This window comes from Anolis carolinensis, unplaced genomic scaffold (assembly GCF_035594765.1).
Source record: "Anolis carolinensis isolate JA03-04 unplaced genomic scaffold, rAnoCar3.1.pri scaffold_11, whole genome shotgun sequence".
Classification (NCBI taxonomy): domain Eukaryota; kingdom Metazoa; phylum Chordata; class Lepidosauria; order Squamata; family Dactyloidae; genus Anolis; species Anolis carolinensis.
In genome coordinates, this window is record NW_026943822.1 from 268,037 (window position 1) to 286,497 (window position 18,461).

At 46.4% G+C, this 18,461-nt stretch overlaps 1 protein-coding gene and 1 long non-coding RNA gene across 3 annotated transcripts in view; one reads left to right on the plus strand and one right to left on the minus strand.

The window, feature by feature from the left end:
- LOC107983519 (uncharacterized) overlaps positions 1–18,461 on the plus strand; it is a 111,195-nt gene that overhangs the window by 66,391 nt on the left and 26,343 nt on the right. The window lies entirely within an intron of this gene.
- Positions 1,163–18,461, minus strand: part of map2k5 (mitogen-activated protein kinase kinase 5) — a 154,082-nt gene continuing 136,783 nt past the window's right edge. For both annotated transcript variants that reach the window (XM_062963086.1, XM_062963085.1), the window contains 2 exons: positions 16,771–16,816; positions 1,163–1,573 (listed from right to left, as the gene is read on the minus strand). In XM_062963086.1, the coding sequence (XP_062819156.1) occupies positions 1,436–1,573; positions 16,771–16,816 (184 nt within the window). In that variant the 3' untranslated portion in view covers positions 1,163–1,435. The remainder of the gene's footprint in view (positions 1,574–16,770; positions 16,817–18,461) is intronic.

Consider the following 18,461-nt stretch of genomic DNA (forward strand, 5'->3'; position numbering starts at 1 on the left):
TTTTAACCAAGCCGTGAAAATGCTGATTTTATCAGTAAGTGTTTGGTTTTACATCTATTTTATATACCAGGGGTCATTTTTGGGCACAAAGGGGTCATGGTTGGGAAATGCTAGCTCTAGTCTAGCATTAATAACTTGGGAACTGGAAAGAAAAAAAAAACAACTTTTCAGGCTATTATGCCACAGTCTTCTATTTGTATGACATCCAAGCTCTGCAGAAAAGGAAGGAAATCTGGATTTTTTATCACTTTCTTGGGGGAATTTGCCAGGGGTGCACATAATGGTGGGTCTCGCAGCCCTTCCTTATCCTTCTCCAAAGGCTATTCACCCGTTTGTTAGACCTATAGAGCTGGAAGGCAGCCCAAGGGCCATGTAACGCCCCCCCCCCCCCCAAAAAAGCAGTACACTGCTGAAATGCTTCTGAGAGATGGCCGTCTGTAGGATGGAGACACGACACTTAAGAGGGAATTGCAGTGCTGTACTTGCAGTGTAGACACAGCCCTGGGTAATATAGATTTTAGGCCTGGTTCACCAGGGTGACTGCTGCGTTGTTTGTCCTTCACTACAAAGGACTCTGAAAGGACTTGCAGGGACATTAATTGGGCACACCTTGGCTGGGATTCTGCTAGGGACATATGCAAGAATACGTTCAATGCACGCCTGCAGATGACTCTCATAGGTCGGTGACAGGCTGGTACTGCATCCTCTTCTTCTCCCTAAAATGACCAATGCCACCCACCCCATCCCGTCCCTTGGTCTTTGAATGATTCTGTCGTCTGCTGGAACCTCTGGATAACCTTTGTAGATGACGTCCTTCATCTGGTTATGGAGAGAGAAGTGGACATGCCTCTAATCCTCCATCAGCCACTGAAATGGAGGAGCAAGAGATGAGCAGACATCACATCATTTTACCTGCAGACACTTTGCCCTCCACTCTGCCATACAGGTTCCCAGCCAAAGCCTGCTGATTCTTGCTTATTCTTCCGAGACACTTTCACTTGCTGGTTCGTACTCACTTCATCCTGGCATTTCCACACTAGAAACCAAGGCAACTTCATCCCTGGGCCCAGAAGACAGAAACAGTCGAGCCCAGGAGGCGGTCAACAATATTTATGTTTAGAAAAAGACTGAAAAGGTGCATGAAATACTCTGAAGCCAAAAAAAATATACAGATGGTTTAATAAAATATATAATAATATGGTCTTAACTATGCTGAATAAGTCCTTGTGATGTAGGAGAGGGGTGATTTTGTGTGTGAAAGAATACAGCAGTCTATGCTGACTAAAATGTCACCAGACACGTATCCAAACACCCCCCGCCGATGGAACGTAGCAGAAAGACCCCTCCTGTGAACGTGAGCAGAGTCCAAAGGGGCTTTGGGGGGTCCCCGTCTCCTCTTCTTTTCCTTGTGACATCCATACAGCATCTGTCCTGCTCAGAGAGGCCCTTCCTGTGGTTGCAGGGGTTGCTGCTGCTGCTGCTGCTGCGAGCGCCTCTCTTCCAGCATCCGGCAAACCCACATGGAAACCACCTCTGCGTTGCCGTCATCATACTGGACGATGAAGAGGTGGCCCTGAGGAGACAAAGAGGGACACGTGGATGCATGGCCATACCCAGCGATCAAGGCTCCTTTCCAATGGAGATGGCCAGGCTCAAGCAGAGATGGCCTTCTGCAAGACACAGCCAATGTCTTTCCGATGAATTATAAGCTACAACCACTAAGCCAGTAAAGTACAGACCCAGCCCCGGTAAGTGCTACCCGCCATTGTCAACAAACATGTCTTCCCTCGCTCACTCTTCCATCCCTGCCTTTGACCAACTCAGGACAAGATGGATTACAAAAAGAAAACAAAAGAAGATGTAAATTTCAACTCATTTTTCCAGTCACCGCTCCTGGCAAACCCGAATGTCAAAATACATTCCCTTGAAACTTCTGCCCAGCAAAGCAAGCCTGGCACCGTTGCCTTCAGTTTCTTATTGTAATTACTCCTACTGGCTTTGCAGAATGCCACAAGGTTACATTCACTTAAGTGTCTGTAAAACTCTTAGAAGATCCCAGGAGGAAAGGAAGACATGTCCTTATTCAGAATAAAGCCAACAATTACCTGCCTGGCTTTTTAAAGAAGCCAAACGCAAACAAAATGGACAAACGAGAGTCAAGTAAAACTGAGAAAGAAGCAAATCAGGGAGCTAGAGACCAAAGAGAGCGGCAAGACTGGCCATTAGATCCTCAATTCTCCACGCAACATTACAACTTTTCTCCGAAGGACTGGGAAAGTCACTGATCAAAAGTAAGAATGTAATTCTTCTCAAAGGAAGCAACAAGTCCTTTTAACAATTGTCTTTCCATCGCAAGAAAGTATTTAAAACCCATGCATTTTGGAGCCTGTTGGCAATTCAGTGCTTATTCTGCACAAAATTCACAAATGGTTGATTTGCACAGAAAGCAGCATTTTCTCTGCTAAAAACCAGGCTGCGTTGTGTGTGTGCATTTGTGTAAGTGTGTTTGTCTATTAGAAACAGAGCTGGCCGTCTGTGCAGGTATAATGAAGTTCCAGGCTATTAGAAAGATAAAACCCCTTTGTTGACCAGAGACTCTTTTTCCTACAGAAGGGAGGAACACCTATAAACGGGGAAGGAAAGAACGGAGAAGAAAGAGGAATGTTCATCCCCAGGGAATTTCATCAGCAAATAGATACTGTGAGCGTCAAGGGCACAGATTTGATTCCTGGGAAACATGGGTCCCAAACTAAATGGCTACAAACCTACAGCCACTTAACACATCTCTGTATGGACCCCTCTCATTTTGCAAGGCAATGTTGCAGAAGCTGGAAAGGTATTTCTTTCTTTACAAAGGGCTGTCTCAGAGGACAGGCTGCCTTACATCAGTGGCTCCCAACCTTTGGGCCTCCAGGTGTTTTGGACTTCAACTCCCTGAAATCCCAGCCAGCTTACCAGTTGTTAGGACCTGTGGGAGCAGAAGTCCGTAACACCAGGAGGCCCAAAGGTTGGGAACCACTGCCTCACATGGTCGGCTTGGCATGGGCTCAGGACCACCAGGCCCTTGAACCCGACCGCAGATCCTCAGGAACAGAACCCACCCAGGAGTCGTAGTTTAATGCACTTTTTGGCAGGGAAGGCTGGAGGCCTTGTGCAATTCTTCCAAGGCCTTAGCTCCCCAGGGATTTACTTAAGGACACCTATCTGCATTTTAATCTGTGAACACATCTACACTGTAGAACGAATGCAGTTTGTCACCACTTTAACCACCATGGCTCAATGCTATGGGAGCTGCAGTTGTACAAGGTCTTTATTCTTCTGGGCCGAAGAGTGGGGTGCCTCACCCAACTGCAAACCCCAGGACTCCATGGCCGCTATCGTGGTGCCAAAGTGCATCCATCCCACGGTGCGGAGGCCCCCTCCATCCTCTGCGATTCCTGCTCCACAATGGGGCTCCTGGCCTTGCCATGGGATCAGGGCCTTGGGGGGGGGGGGGGGGAGATGATGCTTCAGACCAAGGCGGAAGGCAGGCAGGCAGGCGCTGAGGATAGCTTGCTCCTTTGCAGCCGGAGAGATCCAGGATTGGGAAAGGCCAGGTCAGGGGGGCCGGGGAGGGGGCCGTGAGTGCCAGGCAGCCTAATTTTCCCTGCCAACCCTGAAAATGAGATAAACAATGACAAACCAGGCATCTTAAATGAACCTGTCACATCTGGTTTCCTTGAGGAGGGCTGCCTCTTCCAGGGAAAGGAGGCTTGATTAACCCTTTCTGGGACAAACCCAGGCCCATGCGCCCTGGCCTTGGCCAAAGGAGAGCAAGCGGCTTCTTCCCTTCTTCTGAAAGAGAGGATTGCTCAGGCAGATTCCCCGCCTCCTGGACATATATATATGTACAGTAGAGTCTCGCTTATCCAACGTAAACGGGCCGGCAGAACGCTGGATAAGTGAATATGTTGGATAATAAGGAGAAATTAAGGAAAAGCCTATTACCCATCAAATTAGGTTATGGTTTTACAAATTAAGCACCAAAACATCATGTTAACAACAAATTTGTCAGAAAAAGTAGTTCAATACGCAGTAATGCTATGTAGTAATTACTGTATTTACGAATTTGGCACCAAAATATCACGATGTATTGAAAACATTGACTACAAAAATGTGTTGGATAATCCAGAACGTTGGATAAGTGATTGTTGGATAAGTGAGACTCTACTGTATATATATATTTCCCTGCTCTGTTTGCAAAGGAACGTTCCTGGACCTGAATCCTACCAACAAGTCCTTTAAACCCTCTAATTAAGAGTGCATTTTCCCTTCCGGGGGCGGAGGAGGCCCACGGACGCCCAGCCAGACTGCCTGCTCTAGCTCCCACTTAACGTCTATTTATGGAAGATGCCGCTGCCACTGATTTTATTCTTTACTGAAATAATTCAGTTCAGGCTTCCATGTATTTCTCCGCCTATTTCGTTGTATCCCACTTGGACCATTTCTATAGACGATACTCATTTAAATATGAAATGAAACAAACAGATGCCCGAAGGCACCAGAATACAGCACGGGTTGGGAGCTTTTCTTTTTCTTCTCCGCTCTCCCAGCTGTCCTGGCAGCCAGAGGTGGAGCCTAGCAAAAGGGAGGCAGAGCTTGCAAAGCTGGCCAAGGGACACATGGGTTAGGGTTAGGGTTATGGTCCATCAGCACCATACTTTTTTTTTACAAATTATTTTTTGTAAAAAATTCCAACAAATTAGAAAAGCAAAAGAACAATCCAACATAAAATGAGAAACAAAACAAAACAAACAAAACAAACTGTATCCTCAAAAATGGAAGTCAAGTAGTAAAAGAGAATTGACTCAGTTGAGTTAATAATTAGAACAGAGGGAAGCATCGCATGTTTTGTAAACGCACCTCTAGATCCCATGAGAAGGGAAGAGCCGAGGTGTTACGCTTCAGGACTGCCGTGCCCTCCGAAGGCCCTTCAAGTACAGCCTATTCGTGTGTGATGCTAAAAGGGTGCTTTTATTGCAAGATATAATGCAGCGGGACCGGGGGTGCGCCACGGAAAGACCTCGCACCCAGAAGTGTAATGAACTCAGAGCCCGGCAAACATTATACTGCACATTAACCTACCCTTAATGGCACATTAGGGCTGGGGACATTGCACAATGTGGCCGGTCAACGCAGGGCAGCGCACACACCTTTCCTTGGAGGAAGAGAGGAAGACCGACATCCCTGTTGGCTACTCAACGCGGTGTTGCCATAGGGCTTTTCATGCTCAGGCTCTTGCATGGGAAAGAAAGCACATGGCAATTTTTCTGGAAGTCTTGAAACACGGTACTTTGGTGACACCTGCAAGATAGACCCAGGGGAAAGCTCATGTTTGGGACCAGAACCAGAAACTCCATGGCGATCGGGGTCATGGGCTCTTCTTGGTACTTACTATACAGACTCAAACATAAGTCGACCTCATGTGTAAGTTGAGTAAGTCATGTGCAAGTTCCAGCACTTTCTTAGGGGGCCATTCCTTAATGGCCACCCACATTTTCCCTTCCCAGAAATCCAAAAAGGCCAGAAATGGAGAGCGGGGGGGGGGGGGGGGGTCAGTGCCCTTTTTAGGTTCTCCTGGGATGGACACGGCTCTACTTCAGAGAAAATGATGGTTCCTTTTAATGGTATGTGCACTGACTGATAAGAGCTCCCAGGTTTTTGGGGGTAATTTTTTGACTGGCATTTCTAGACTTCTACATGAGTAATAACAACACTAATAATAAAAATATATTTATTTATATACCGCTCTGTCTCCCTAAAGAGACTCAGAGTGGTTGTATATAGAATATATAGAGCTTGGGTTGTTGTATGTCTTTCGGGCTGTGTGGCCATGTTCCAGAAGTATTATCTCCTGACGTTTCTCCCACATCAGGAGAGAATACTTCTGGAGCATGACCACACAGCCCGAAAGACACACAACAACCCTGTGATCCCGGCCATCAAAGCCTTCGACAATATATAGAGCTTCTTCGGCTTAGTCCTCCTGATCTCACTTTTTCTCCTCTGGAGACATTCAAGAGCAGTCACTTTGAGTCTCCTTTGGCAGAGAAAAAGTGGGGTATAAATACCGTACTACAGTGTTCCCTTACTACTTCGCGGTTCACTTTTTGTGTTTTTGCGGTTTTTCAATAAACTCTAAAAGACTATTATAAATCATAAAAAATTACTATTTACAGCCTAAGGAAGGGAGGAAGAAGAAGCCAAAGGGAGAGAAATGGAGCCCAAGCAGCAATGGGAGAAGGAGGCGATTTATCAACACACAATTGGTTGATAAAGACTTAAAATAGTGTATAACTACTAAAATAATGTATAAATATTAAAATAAATATAGTGTCCCTACTTCGCAGATTTTCACTTATTGCGGGTGGTCCTGGAACCTAACCCCAGCGATAAGTGAGGGAACACTGTACTACTATTACTACTAGGTAAAGTTAAAGGTTTTCCCCTGACATTAAAGGGGTTGGTGCTCATCTCCATTTCTAAGCTGAAGAGCCGGCGTTGTCCATAGACACCTCCGAGGTCATGTGGCCATAGGCATGACTGCATGGAGTGCCGTTATCTTCCTGCCGGAGCAGTACCTATTGATCTACTCACATTTGCATGTTTTTGAACTGCTAGGTTGGCAGAAGCTGGGACGAATAGTGGGAGCTCACTCCGCTCCTTTTGGTCCGCAAGTTCAGCAGCTCAGCGCTTTAACATGCTGCGCCACTGGGGGCTCCCGTTATTATTACTACTACTACTACTAATAATAATACTTATAAATAATAATAATGATGATGTTAGGTTTTAATTCACACATTGCTATAGTTTTTAATGTTAGCCACTTTAAGTCTCCTTTGGCAGAGAGTGAAGTATAAATATTACTACTACTACTACTACTACTACTACTTCTAATACTTAGAATCTGGGCCTAATCTCCGACTATGTCAAAGGTAGACTTGAGGCCTTCTTAATGTGCTGAAAATGTTTTGTGGCAGTGATCTGAAGCAGTAAGGCAAGCCCTGCTCGCTTCCTTGATCTGGACTCCTTGAGCCACACAAGACTCTGCAGAGGATTGGACGTCTCCCACCAAAATGGGAAATCTTGCCCCCGTTTCCCTTCCGCTGCCATTTCGAAAGGGCAAAGCTGGCCCCTTGCAGAGGTCGGTGCCCTGTCGCACGCGGTAATTAAAACGTTCATTAGTGCGCTTGAGGAACAATAGCCTGCCCTGTGTGTGCAGCGAGCGGGAGAAGAGGCTTCTTCCAAAGTTGCCATTTTCACAACCTCTCCTTCAAAATTGCGGGAGACATTAATCATCCCCCCTCCCCCGCCCCCCCCCCCCCCCCCCTCAGCCCCTCTTTCAAATGTCCCGATATCCACCTGGCTACACTATTAAAATAAAACTTGCTGCCCCAGGGAAATCCCACTTATTCTTAATTGTTTTGAGGCTTTGATGGGCTTTTAATCTAAGATTAATTTATGCAATTTTAAATAACTCTTCTTATGATTAATAAGCTTGAAAATTAAAAGGAGTCCAAAGCAATTATAATGAGCATTTGGTCATAACCTCATTAGGCGACGGAGTGGAGGATGCAACGCCGGATCCGCACCGGATTACAGTTTAAGGTGACTTCCGGGAGAGGAGTCGCTTTGCAAAGAGGCAGATGAGGCCGGGCCAATGGCGAGGGAAACGTGTCTCCAAACCAAGAATCCATCTCTATTAGTAGGAATCCTTCCACACAACGCAATTCTAGCGCTGTGATTCCACTTGAACTATTGTAGTTGCATCTTATGGCTGGAACCTGGGATTGGCAGCTTCGGGAGGGATCATTCTCAGCCAGAAGCCCTCGAGGGCCTCCCCAGACTACAGGCCCCAGAGCCAAATTATGCATTTCAATCACATTAAATGGCATGCTCCATAGGCAATTTGTTTCATAATTTCATGCCTCTACAACCTGGAGACCTCCAGGCGCTTGGGCCTCCAACCAAGCTGGACCCTACTGTCAACTTATCCGATGGCCAGGGATTCTGGGAGCTGAAGTCCAAAACACCTGGAGGTAAAAGAGTCCCCTTTGGGGAGATAAAGTGGGGTATAAATAAATATAGTAATAATATAATAGTAATAGCACTGAGCCACGGCAGGTCAAGTGAGGTCAAACTGCATTCATTCAACTGTGCCAAAATCATAAATAAGTATATCGCTAAAGAGATATAGACTCAGTTTTTCCAATCCCGTTGAAAAGAATGGCATGACCAATTTCCTCACAACGTCTTGCTACCGATACTTTCAGGGCCTCCAAACTTTAGGTTTTAGCTTCCCTTTGATGGGAGATAAAACCCAGAAGTGCTTAAGTCTCAAGTCGCAAAACCAGAGTGTTTTTCTCCCTCCACTATGCTTAATTTTTGGAGCCTCCAGTGGCTCAGTGTGTTAAAGCGCTGAGCTGCTGAACTTGCAGACCGAAAGGCCCCAGGTTCAAATCCTGGGAGCGGAATGAGCGCCCGCTGTTAGCCCCAGCTCCTGCCAACCTAGCAGTTCGAAAACATGCCAATGTGAGTAGATCAATAGGTACCGCTCCGGCGGGAAGGTAACAGCGTTCCATGCAGTCATGCCACATGACTTTGGAGGTGTCTACGGACAACGCCGGCTCTTCGGCTTAGAAATGGAGATGAGCACCAACCCCCAGAGTCGAGCACCACTGCACTTAACGTCAGGGGAAACCTTTACCTTTACGATGCTTAATTTAAGAATTAGAAAGTGGAGCAGGATGCACACCTGAAGTTTGATTGAAGCTAAATGTAAACTTCTGTCAAGCCGAGGTACTTTGTAGGCAATTAGTTGCTCCGTGTGAAGGCCGGGCAAAGGGAGGCCTGGCTACTGTGAAATCACAACGTTCAGGAGGGTATGAAATATTTATCCTGTCCGCAAAGTGTAAACGAGACACACATCGATTCCTCCTTGCCCTCAAATCAATGCTCCCCAACCACACAATGGTTGCAGGCATCTGCTTCCCCGGAATTGTGTCGACGGCGGCAGATTTTGTCTTAATTGTGGTTGTTCATCTCCCTCCGTCCCCGGGGCTCTCATCTTCCAATAACTGATACTTAACGCTCATCCCACACCCAAAGCGACTCTGGATCCTCAACAGGTTCAGGGGACACGATGGAGAAGGAGAGGCGGCTTCGTGAGGAAAAGGAAGAGCTTGGATGGAGGAGGAGGAGGAGGAGGAGGGGGGGGGCTGGAGCGGGAAGGGGGCCCCAATCGAGGCAAAAAAAGTTCATGATGTCACAAACTGCTGTCAATCACCTTAGAAATCTAATTAGGATCCATTTGGCACTGGACCTCTGGAGCAGAAATACTTACGACATCATTCCAGCAGCTCCATAAATAAGAGAGTGCCTTTGCATTACCAGCAGCAGCAATAATAACAACAACAACAATGATTATGATGATGATTGTCAAGCATGGCGCGTCTGCTAGGCTTGGGAGCAAAAATGTTTGGGTTTTGAATGTTTTTGGATTTTGGAATACCTGTAGTGGCATATATGAACATAATGGGATATACAGTAGCGTCTCACTTATCCAACCTTCACTTATCCAGCGTTCTGTATTATCCAACGCAGTTTGCCTTTTAGTAGTCAGTGTTTTTGTAGTCAATTTTTCAATACATTGTGAAGTTTTGGTGCTAAATTCGTAAATACAGCTATTACTACATAACATTACCATGTATTGAACTGCTTTTTCTGTCAATTTGTTGTAAAACATGATGTTTTGGTGCTTAATTTGTAAAATCATAATGAAATTTGATGTTTAATAGGCTTTTCCTGAATCCCTCCTTATTATCCAACATTTTCGCTTTTCCAGCCCGTTTATGTTGGATAAGTGAGACTCTACTGGATCTTGGAGATGGAAACCAAGTCCAAATGCGAAATTAGTTTGCCTCAAATACATCTTACACACATAGCCTAAAGAAAAGTGCAAACAGTATTTTCAGTAATGTGGTTACAACAAGATTAGGATACAAGGAACCGTCAGAAAGCAAAGGTGTCCCTCTCTCAGTCACCCATATGGATGACTCCAGTAGCAATGGTTTTGCATGAACATTATTATGATTACTACTACTACAGCTACTACTACAGGTTGAATATCCCACATCCAAAATGCTTGGGACCAGAAGTGATTTTAGATCCCCCCCCCTCCCGATTATAGAATGCTCTTTTTTTCAAATACATACGTAATGAGCTTCCTTGGAGATGGGACCCAAATCTAAATACAACATTCATTTATGTTTTATAGACACCTTATACCCAAGGGTAACTTTTCACGCAATGTTTTTGTGCAAGGAGTCGGAGGTCACAGCCCAAGGCTTCATTCCCTCAGCATCACATATATTCGTTTAGGACCCTTCCGTGTAATACTTATAGCGGGCCACCACAATGGGGTTTCTGATATGCTTTCACCCCCGCTCCCCCGGCCTTTCCTCTGCTTCCACTCAGTATCTGCAGATGCGATGCACACCGTTCCCTTTGAAAGTCTATTTTTATCTGTTTCGACAAATCACCAAGGGACGGATGCAAGTGCTGCTCATTTCAGTGGGCTTGTGCTGGAGGAGTCCCCTGTGGACCGTGTCCTAGATTAACCAGCAAGTGTTGGCTTCTGTTCCGCTGCTCAGTTTCAGTCGAAATCGGAGCCTTTGCAGCACGTCACGAGACAAAACAATGGTCTGACATTGGCCTTTGAGGTGATGTCTGAAGGCCAACGTGAGACAAAGCAAACGGCTGCTGCGAAAGAAAGGGCCTTCTTGGTGGTAGCACCTTTGCTGGTAAATCTTCCAATAAACCAAAGAACCGTGTTGGAAATCAGTCTGGTTTTGCCTACAGAGCTGCCAGTCATGGGTTCAGTGTTTGCCCATTCAAACAAAGCAAAATGGGTGCTTTTTGGTGTCTATTTTTTATATTTGAGGTGAAATTGAAGCCAACTGATAACACAGGTTTTACTGAAGAGCTTCCGTTCCAATCGCACTGTGGTCAACCATCTATATTGTCCAGTTCTGGATCCTGCAGTTCAAGAAAGATTCTGTCCAGTTCTAATGTGTCCACAAAAGGGCAAGCAAGACAACCCAAGGTCTGGAAAGTGCAGCTCTCTCTGAGAAGCATCTGAAGAAGCTGGAGACATTTAGCTTGGAGAACAGACAACTTACGGGGAACACGATAGCTGAATTTAAATATCTGAAAAGATGTAATGCAGAAGATGGAATGAACTTCCTCTACAGACTGGAGCAAGACCCAATGGATTAACACTAGAAGCGTTGAAGACTTCACTAAAAGAGTTTTACTAAAAGAGCTGCATGGCATTGGAATAGACTGCTTCAGAGAGTGGTGAGCTCTACTTCTTTAGAGGTTGGGTGGACATCTTTCAGGAATGGTTTAGCTGTATGTTCCCAGATGGCAGGGAATTGGACTAGATAGACCTTGTCCCCTCCAATATTGAAATCCTATGGCTCCACATCCAAGGCAGCAACCATGAACATTTCTCTGGACAGCTGTGAGAACGGCATGGTCCTCCAGATGTTCTTGAACCGCACCTCCCAGAATAGTTCACTTTTGGCTATCCTGGTCCCAGTTCTATTGGTTTACAGGAATTTTCAGTATGAAAATGGAACTATTTCTAGGTCAGAGCAGATCGATTCTGTTTCGTAAGATACAAAGCAGCCTCTTAGCTCTGCATCAGTATCGGACTATTTACAGGCAAAGACGAGGCGAGAGGGCTGAGGACTCTTTCTCCCTGAAAGCATCTTTTGTTGCCTTTGGTCACTGGACAAACCGGCTTTTATAATCCAGAAAGCAGGCTTGGTTCTGCTTGTGCTTCCTCCCCGTCCTGTAATTATACAACGGTGCGGAGGGCTCCAAAGCCCACTCCCTCACCGGCACTATATAACACTGTACTTTTAGCAAGCAGCCACTGCAGCCACGTGCTTTATACAACTACAACCCTTTAATGGAAGACCTGGGATGCATTAATTCCTCTCCCCGGTGGGCCACAAGGCTGCAAGGACTGCCCGGTGGCTTTCACGGAAGAGGCCATTCAGTAAGAGAGGAACCCTACAATATAAAAAAGCACTAAAAGAGGACAGCAGAAATTAAAACCGGGGGGGGGGGGGGGGGACCACAATGAATAGGCTGACCATGCATGGCTTCTACAGCACAAACATCCAATCTGCAAGACCTTTACGATCCGAAACCTGCAACGAGCTTCCAAGGTTTTATAATAAAATCTAGATACTTTGCAAATGGAGCAGCTGACCATAGCTACAGCAATCTGGTGTTGTTAAAGATGTTTATTTTCATTACTATGGCCCATTTGGCTATGGCTGGAGTCTACAGAAACCCTTGTTGAATCTGGGCGAGACCAAGAGGGCCCTCCTGGACCAGCCAAGGGGCGCCTTCTCCTCATCGGCCACACTGCAAGCAAGGGCTTGGCTCTCTCGGCAGCCACGGCACTGCCGAACACAAGTCAACAGTGTGCTGCGGCAGCTAACGAAGCCAAGGCAATTCTGGGCAGCATTAAGAGGCGATTTAGTACCCAGATCGAGGGAAGCCATGGTGGATCTGGGAATTATGAATCCTTATGAGGAGCTGGGGATGTTTATCTTGGAGAAGCTACGCTTGAGAGCAGACATGCAAATTTAAATATATGAAAGGACGTCACATTGAGGAGAAAGGGGCAAGCTTGGTTTCTGCTGCTCCAGAGACTAAGATGAGGAGCCATGGATTCAAACTGCAAGAGATGCCATCTAAACATTAGGAAGAACTTCCAGATGGTAAGTGGGGTCTGATACTGGGATAGGCTGGGAGCCCAGTGGAGCCTCCCTCTGTGAGGGTCTGGACAGCCATCTTCCAGGAAGGCTTGGATGGTGTCTCCCTAAGTGACAGAAGCGGGGATGGCCCTGGGGTCTCTCCCATGGACCTGTGACGGCAGAGAGGGCACTTTGGACCGTCCCGCAGAGAGAGGCCCGCCTGGCCAAAAGCCCCAGCGATGGCACACGCGCCACAGATTGCTCCCCGAGGGACTGCCGCTTCCTCCCTGAAAGGCAGCCACGCAAAAAGCCCCGGAAACAAGGCCATCTTTTTAAACAATCCTCCAAAGAAGACAATTTCCATGTTAGCAGGCTTGCCGAAACTCCCTCTTGCCACTGAACAGCGAGAACAGATAATAACCATTAGTAAATCAAACTCCTTGGCCACATCCAGCTGTGCCTCGCGCATTTACATACAGATAGAATGGGTATATGTTTTTAATATGTATGCGGGAACGCACTTTCCCCACAGCTGAAGTGTGTCTTACAAAAGGAGGAGGCAAACGGGAACGGCATCGCCACCAGATAATAAAGTGACCTAGATAAAGTATTAGCCGGCGATTGATCTCAAACAGGGGAAGGCTGCCTCGATCTGACCCGGTTACTTACTATGCATAGATTCCATTAAATAGAGCTTAGGAATGGAAAGCTTCGGGAGGATGGTGCCGCCAAGGCTGAGGCGGACGGAGCCCACAACCGAGTGCGCAAACCTTGCGTCCTGTCAGAAACACGGACGGCGCACTCCAAGCCCATCTACCCCACTGCGCAAAGAAACGCAAGCCTCCCACCCATAGGAAAGGAATTCAAGTGATGCAAGCTTTCGAGGTTCACAGGAATCTTTGGAGGAAGTGTCCGATGACCTGAGAAAGACTGCTTAAATCCAAAGGGCAAGCCCGGCTTCGTCGCATACTGTCAGCCTTTGTGGGGTTTTGACTGGCCGGATTTCTTCTTGAGAAAGGGCACGGACGCTACTACGATGTGGAATGAGACTTGGCTGTGCTCTTGCATTTCCTTTGTCCCCCGTGTGAGAAACTCTCCAGGGAGACCCAACCCCTCCCTGAAACAATTTCTCTAACTTTGATGGGAGTTATAGAAAATAGATTGTGATTTCCCGTACAACATTTTTAAGAACCTGGCTTTCAGAAACACACTTTATACTTCTAATGAATAATCATTAACAGGGAGTGGGGAAAGACTGGAGCCGGGCAATCTCTTCCTTTGCTGCCACTCTTTAATTATGCTAAATTGCCTGTGCGATCCCAGTATCTTCAAGGGCTAATGTCCTGAGAGCCCGGAGCCTCTATTTTTATCTCTCCTGCTTCCAGCCCTCTGGGCAGGAATGACTTACAACTGCCCTTCTTCCATCCAGAAGGCTCTCGCAACTCTTAATGGCCTTGGCTTGCCTCTCCATTCCTGACCCGCCGTTGATCATTTGGCCAAATCACCTGCTGTCTCACCCAAACCTTAATGTCCCCAGAATACTTGCCAAGAGAAGCGATGTTGGCTTCCACAAAGAGAACTCCAGAGGCAGATCGAACCCACAGCCTGGGAAGAGGCCAGAACAGACCTCCAGGACATACACCATGAGGCAGCTCCAAGGCGGATTTCACATGGCACCACGGGAGCGTTTTCACTGCCCTTTCACTGTCATGACTCCATCCTGTGGAAGTTTTGTGCAGTATTTTGAATTGCTATAAGAGACCTCTTGTGCCACGTCAAATTACAAATCACAGGTTCCTGTAAGATGCAGCCATGGCCATTAAAATGGGATCAACATACTCGTGTATTGTGAAAGAGACCCGAACGGAAGGAAGGTGGGAAGTCTCTTCCAATGATTTCCAAAGCCACTTTGGAAGCATCCAGACCAACCTTTTGCATCACAGCCGGAAGGCGAATGCAGGACTGGGAGGGGTCTTGGACTGACCCCGGTCACCCATTCTAACATTATGGCAGTGGGTTTCCTGCCAAAGCCATGGCTCTGATCCTGAAAAGACACCTAACTTCTGATGATAGGAAAAGCCAGCAGTACGCTGTCCTGCAGAGGGCTGGCTGACTATCATCTACCTACCTATATGAAAACAGATTTTCTCTTATGCCTAATTGCTTGCAGATAACATAAATGCAGTGTTTCTTTGTAGCTGGAAGAAATGGAAAGAACCGGCAATGTTACAACAAGTCTGTGGCGGGCCCTAAGCAAAATGGGCTCATCTGGACCAAACAAGAGCTACCAAGGGCCAGCATAAGCAGCCGGCCCTCCCGGTTTGGGTCTGTTTGTGGAATCCAAGTTGGGCCCTTGTCCGTCTTTTCCTCTCGGCTCCTGCCTTCTGGCCGAGCGTTTGCCTCCGAAGCCTGTTCCAGAGACGGGAAAGCACTGTGGCTGAACGCCCTAAATCTTCTGAAACCAAAACAAAGCCTTGCTCTCCTTCCAAAGCTGTCACCCTTTTTTAAATTATTAAGTGGGTGCAGCAAGGAGGAGACCCTGCCTTAGGAGCAGGAGCCGGGGCCTGGAGGTAGGTAGTTCGGAAGACAGATCACTCTCCCTTTGGCCCTGCCTTTATGGCTTTCCACCCTGGAGTGGCGTTATTGTCGCTTCCTCCAAAGGCTCCTCCGCTCTCTCATATAGATCTATATCTATATATACATACACATACACTGGGAGGGCAATCTGCAGATGTTTTATTTATAAGTGGCAGGCCCATTGCATCACAGAGAGCACGCATTTGCAAAGAGATACAGGTTTTATGAAACCCCATTCCGTAGGTTTAATAGTCAAGCCACCCAGCCATAGAATAATAATGCGAAAGGTAACTGCTTCGCCCTCTCTAGAACCTGTTCCAAGCTCTCTGAGATGTGACTAAGTGCAGGAACCTTCCAAGCATCAAAAGTTAATAAAAAAACCCCCGAAAGAAAGTGAGAGAGCGGCAAATTAAGGCAAGCGATAGAATGGACGGGAAGGAGGAGGAAAGGAAAGGTTCCACCTCACTAGGATATTTCAGCAATTGCCTGAACGCCGCCTTCAACATCCACCAATATCACTCTCATGGAAGTTAAGATACGCAATTAGATAACACACAAACAAAGCAACCCAGAGGAGATGCGGTCTTTATAGCTTGGACCAACCCCAGGCCATTTTGCCATCTCCTTTGCAAGTCGGTATCTTCTGGCGCGGTTTCCCAACTGGTAACTAAGAAATATCTCTCGTTTATGGGAAGTTGTGGCTTCGGAAAGACAAGTGCAAACTATATCATGTTACTGGAATTGGAATATGAGGTTATTGCTCACCCAAAGAAGAATTACGCCCCTGAAAAGGAGATTTTCCTTCTGTCCCCAAATTCTTGCTTTGCAAAGGATGGTCAAAATATGAATACAGCAAATATAGATAACCTAAGTGTGAATGATTTTCACCATCTCACTCTTCGTAATGCTGGAAATGGGCTAGAATGCACAGCTCCCCCTTCATATGCTAGCACCGCATTCATAGAAATTGCTACACAATCCAGGAAAGTATATAAAAAAGGGGGGGGGGGAAATTGGTCAATTAAGGAGGGGATCTGACTTATACTGAACATGAACAGTCTCCGGATCTGACCTGAATATTAGCTCATAATGAATGCCAGCGGGAGGCCGAGCGCCACAAAGAGATGTGCGGAAAGGCATCCCGTACCTGCCACGACGGTCTTTGCATAAGAGAGCTAACAATGACAACGCCGGGGCTCAGCAATAAATCTATGCCTGTCTTGCCAACGTCTGCTGGCTGTCAAGGCTGGGAGCAAAATTTAGATTTAGCGTTAGTTAACGTATGGAAGAGGAACCATCAACTAACTTCCACGTGTAATAAATTAGCAAAAGTTTCTCTGCTTGTGTCTTGGCTGGAAAGCGGTAGGTTTTTACTCACCATTAACTCTTCTGGGGCCGGCCGTTCTTTGGGCTGCTTCCGCATACTGCAAACCGAAAAAGACAAATGCTATAAACATTTGCAGCATCGCTGTACAATATTGAACGGTTTTTGTTGGGAAGTGGTTATACTTAACCAAAGGGAATAAACCAAAACTAATCTATGAAAGTTGACAAATAGCTTGAAATCATTGTGATGTTTCTTCAGCTTGAAGATTTCTGGAATGAGTTGGATCCCTCCTTATCCGAAATGCTTGGGGCGAGAAGTGTTTTGGATTTCAGATTTTGGAACCCCTATATTTGCATATACATATGTAAAATGAGGTATCTTACAGCTGGGCTCCAAGTCTAAGTACAACATTAATTTATGATTCATATACACTGTATACACATGGCCTGATGGCAATTTTATATGCCGTAACTTTAATAATTTTGTGCCCGAGACAAAGCTTGTGTACATCAAACCATCTGAAAGCAAAGGCATCACTCTCTCAGCCCCAAATGGGGACAATCTCAGTGTTCTGGAATATTTTGGAATGCCGGATAAAGAATACTCAGCCTTTACAATAAACTTAATCAATTGGCTGCCTTCTTTCTGAACCTGAGCCACTTTACACATTTGGTATTCTTTAGGTATAAATATACAGTATGAGACTGTGAATTGGGACAAATGCAAGTTGATGACATATACAAGTTGAGATGGTATGGAGGTTTGCTTCTTTAAACCTGCCAACAAAGAGAAACATCTGCAAGGTCTTCTGCAAAGGACAGGACGATGAGATGTGAGGGGAGATCAAGGAGGAGACTTGCAGCCACTTCTGGGCTCCGTTGAGAGTTCCATTCTTGCACAAGTTGCTTTCTGACTTCACTCATGTTGCCACATTTGAATTCTGAACTTCTACAAACCTTGAGAGAGACCCATTAAAGCCAGAATGGCCATTCCCATGTTAAAGGGCAAGGCTGAGAGAAGAGGCCTCTAAGACCCATCAATGACGTTGTGGCCGTCAGGGCAGCTCAACTGGAGACGCCTTGGGCTCGGAGGCTCCTGCTACGCGGCGGTATCTGCAGGACCAGTATCAATGGCTTCACCTCCTGGCATGCAACAAAATGCGTCCTTCCTAGGTCCTCCACATCACTCTATTTTGTATGTTACCACAGAGGCATGGTGTCAAATTCCGAGGAATTTTCTAAGTTCTCCAGCATGAATCTGGTAACTTACAGGAGCAGCAGTTCATTTCGATCAGATTTGCTATTACTGACATTTTCCAGTTCCCAAAGTACGTTCACATCTCTCCTAGATATGGGGATCCTACTATATAACCTTATGGAAAGGAAAGGGAGGGGGTAGGGAGAAAAGGATGTGAACGATGGGAATGCCATTCGCAGCCAGGGCTCTGGTGGCCACGACAGCGGCATCCACAGCAGATAGGCCCCTGTCCATGCAACCTACATAATCCCCACTGAATGTCAAGGGGAACTCGGGAGGGCTCCCCGTGCCACTAACTAATCTCCCGTCTCCTCGAGAGCCATTCAGGCCGCCTTGGCAACAGCCTCAATCTGACATTCCAAAGTAACCGGATCTCGAGGGAGGAGGAAGCTATTATCCGCCATCATTTATGCTTCAGCCTGACATCTGTGGACATTTCTATAGAGGGTAGCCCTCCTCCTGGCTCAATTAAAAAAATATAAAAA